Raw genomic sequence first — 2,756 nt, forward strand, 5'->3', positions numbered from 1 at the left:
CGATCCCACAACACCGGGATCACGCCCTGAGCCGAAGGCAGACGCTTAACCACCGTGCCACCCAGGCGCCCTCCCATGTACTGTTTTTTAAATATGATTTTTTAAGTATGATTTTTAAAAAGAGAAGTGCTTTTTGTGTCACAGCATGGTCAGGAGGGTTGGAGGTGGTGTGGTGATGCTCACCGCTCTGAAATACGCTGCAGTTACCAAATATTGTTGGAGCTCTCCTCTGAAATGCTTTTTTTTTATATCCTGTTATATAGCCTTGTAGGTCACTTTTGTTTCCCCTTTCAGCTGTGGATACCAAGCCTCACAAAGATTAGAACAATATGACTAAGGCCAAAGAGCTATTACTTGATAGAGTTGGGACTTAAACAGCTCGGTTCATTTGGTTAGTTTCTTTCAAGCCCCCCTTTAACCAAGTCAGAGAAAGAGAATACTGAGTGTCTAATCTTTAATTCACTGTTTACTCACTGTCACATTAGAAAGTTCTTGGTCTCTCGCTTTCTGTACTTCCCTGTCTCAGTTGGAAATAGTAAAAATTGCTCGTACTCTTATATTTATAGTGGGCAAAAATAACAAATAGTGGCAGAAACCATTCATATAAAAATGGATTAGTGAGATCTGATTGTAGATTTTTCCAATTTTAAGTAATTTTAGGTATTCTTACAGACAGACTGAAACCCACCTCCAAGTGCTGTCAGTTTGAGCAGCTAGACTATATTTCATTTCTTATGTTTTTTAGGTTTTGGCTCATCTTTTGGATATGGTTTTCTACAGTGATGAAAAGGAACGGGTTATTCCTTTGCTTGTAAATATTATGCATTATGTTGTGCCCTACCTCCGAAATCACAGGTACTATTATTAAAGTAGATTTCTTAATTCAAAGCCTATTAAAAACAAATTGTGTTTCTTTATTGCCATTTTTGGAATTACCACAAAGTGACATTATTTTTGCTTTGAATTGTAATGATTTAAAAAAAAAAAAAACACTATTTCTGTTATGGTGCCTTCATTTCATATCGTCGTCGTAGGTGACTGTGAACATTTACGAATCACATGATTCAAGTTCGACCGCATAGGTAAAGTGGTTCTGGCTCTCCTTCCTCCTAGTGCGCACAACGCCCCCAGTTACCGAGCCTGCGTCCAGCTGCTGAGCAGTCTTAGCGGGTATCAGTACACACGGAGAGCTTGGAAGAAAGAAGCCTTTGATCTCTTTATGGATCCCAGTTTCTTTCAGATGGATGCCTCTTGTGTTAATCAGTAAGTCGTTGTCTTGCTTTTATTCAGTGGGATAATGCCTCTCACTGAAATCAGTGACTAACCTGCAAAGTATAACACTGGTTTTAACAGTAACAGCAAAATCTTAACTAGGTATCATAACCCTTGTTTCTTTCAGTTGGAGAGCAATTATGGACAATCTGATGACACATGATAAAACAACATTTAGAGATTTGATGAGTGAGTATTATGGGATGACAGCTTAAGCAGTGTATTTCCTGATCATGACCCATCCTTATTGTTTACCTAGTTCTTCTCTAGAAACTACTGAGTTAGCTCTTTGTAAAGTTATACTTAGTATCCTATCGGGATGGAATGTTAAAATTTAAAGAGGACGGGACGCCTTGGTGGCTCAGTCAGTTAAGTGTCTGACTCTGGCTCAGGTCATGATCCCAGATCCTAGAGTCAGTTACTAACTAATGACCTTCAATTGCAGGGAAGTTGGATGAGTCTCTTGATTTCATGTAAGTTCTTGAACACAAGCTGCAGCTTTCCATCTGGAAAAGGGGCAGCGTATTCTCCTCTGATCATCACAGGGTGGTTCTAAGGTTCAGATTCATCTGTTCAACAAATGTTTATTAGAAGACAAAAATGGGCCAGGCCATTATGCTAACCTTAATCATAAAGAAGATTTTTTCAGGGAGTCAGCCGTGAAGGAAGCAGGGATACGATAGATTTTCAGTAGCACCTGAAGAGCTCACAGGTGAGGTGAGACTAAAGCCGACTCCGGGAATGCCTGCGGACGAAGTAATCCATGCATAGGGAACAAAAATTACAAAGGCCAGGCCGGAGACTATTTTTAAAGCAATGAGGCGTTAGGCGGATGGCATGAAATGTGAAAGGGTTTTATAAAATGGCATTGTCGGTGTTCTGAATTTTCTAAGTCTTCCTCTCTCTCCACATTCACACTCGCTCGCCCCTGGTCTTCTGGCTTCTGTACGCTGGGTCCATTTGCCCCCACCCCCCCCTTCTGCCCCAGAGACGAGCCACAAATCCTCCACCCCAAGCTCCTCCCACTTGTGGAAGTCACAGAGTGTCTAGCCATTTTTAAAAACAAACAACAGAATAATCAGTTTTCAGATGACCGCACAAGTTTACCACAACCTCTCTCACTTGCGTTCTTCCAGCTCGTGTAGCTGTGGCTCAGAGCAGTTCCCTTAATCTCTTCGCGAACCGAGACGTGGAGCTAGAGCAGAGAGCCATGCTTCTCAAGAGATTAGCATTTGCTATCTTTAGCAGTGAAATTGACCAGTACCAGAAATATCTTCCAGATATACAAGGTAAATGGTGAAAACCTATTTTCTCTGTCTTCTAAACTATGTTTTTTTGTTCCTTAGGAAATGCTTTCCCGAAGCTGTAGGTTGGGGTGAAATGTACCAAGTGTAGGTGGATGGAGAATGTTGTAGAAACAGAAGTCTGTTCTATGGAATCATCAGAAATTACCATCACCAGCATGTAAAAAAAAAAAAAAAAAA

At 40.9% G+C, this 2,756-nt stretch overlaps 1 protein-coding gene across 1 annotated transcript; it reads left to right on the top strand.

The window, feature by feature from the left end:
• The first annotated feature begins 724 nt into the window (after window positions 1–724).
• On the top strand, window positions 725–2,721 carry LOC117800046 (protein dopey-1-like). The gene is made up of 4 exons (XM_034652569.1): window positions 725–855; window positions 1,114–1,263; window positions 1,400–1,461; window positions 2,409–2,721. Exons 1-4 carry the CDS (start codon window positions 767–769, stop codon window positions 2,570–2,572), a joined length of 465 nt encoding a protein of 154 aa, XP_034508460.1. The 5' UTR covers window positions 725–766; the 3' UTR covers window positions 2,573–2,721.
• Window positions 2,722–2,756: the final 35 nt, after the last annotated feature.

This window comes from Ailuropoda melanoleuca, unplaced genomic scaffold (genome assembly GCF_002007445.2).
Source record: "Ailuropoda melanoleuca isolate Jingjing unplaced genomic scaffold, ASM200744v2 unplaced-scaffold6265, whole genome shotgun sequence".
In the NCBI taxonomy this organism is placed as follows: domain Eukaryota; kingdom Metazoa; phylum Chordata; class Mammalia; order Carnivora; family Ursidae; genus Ailuropoda; species Ailuropoda melanoleuca.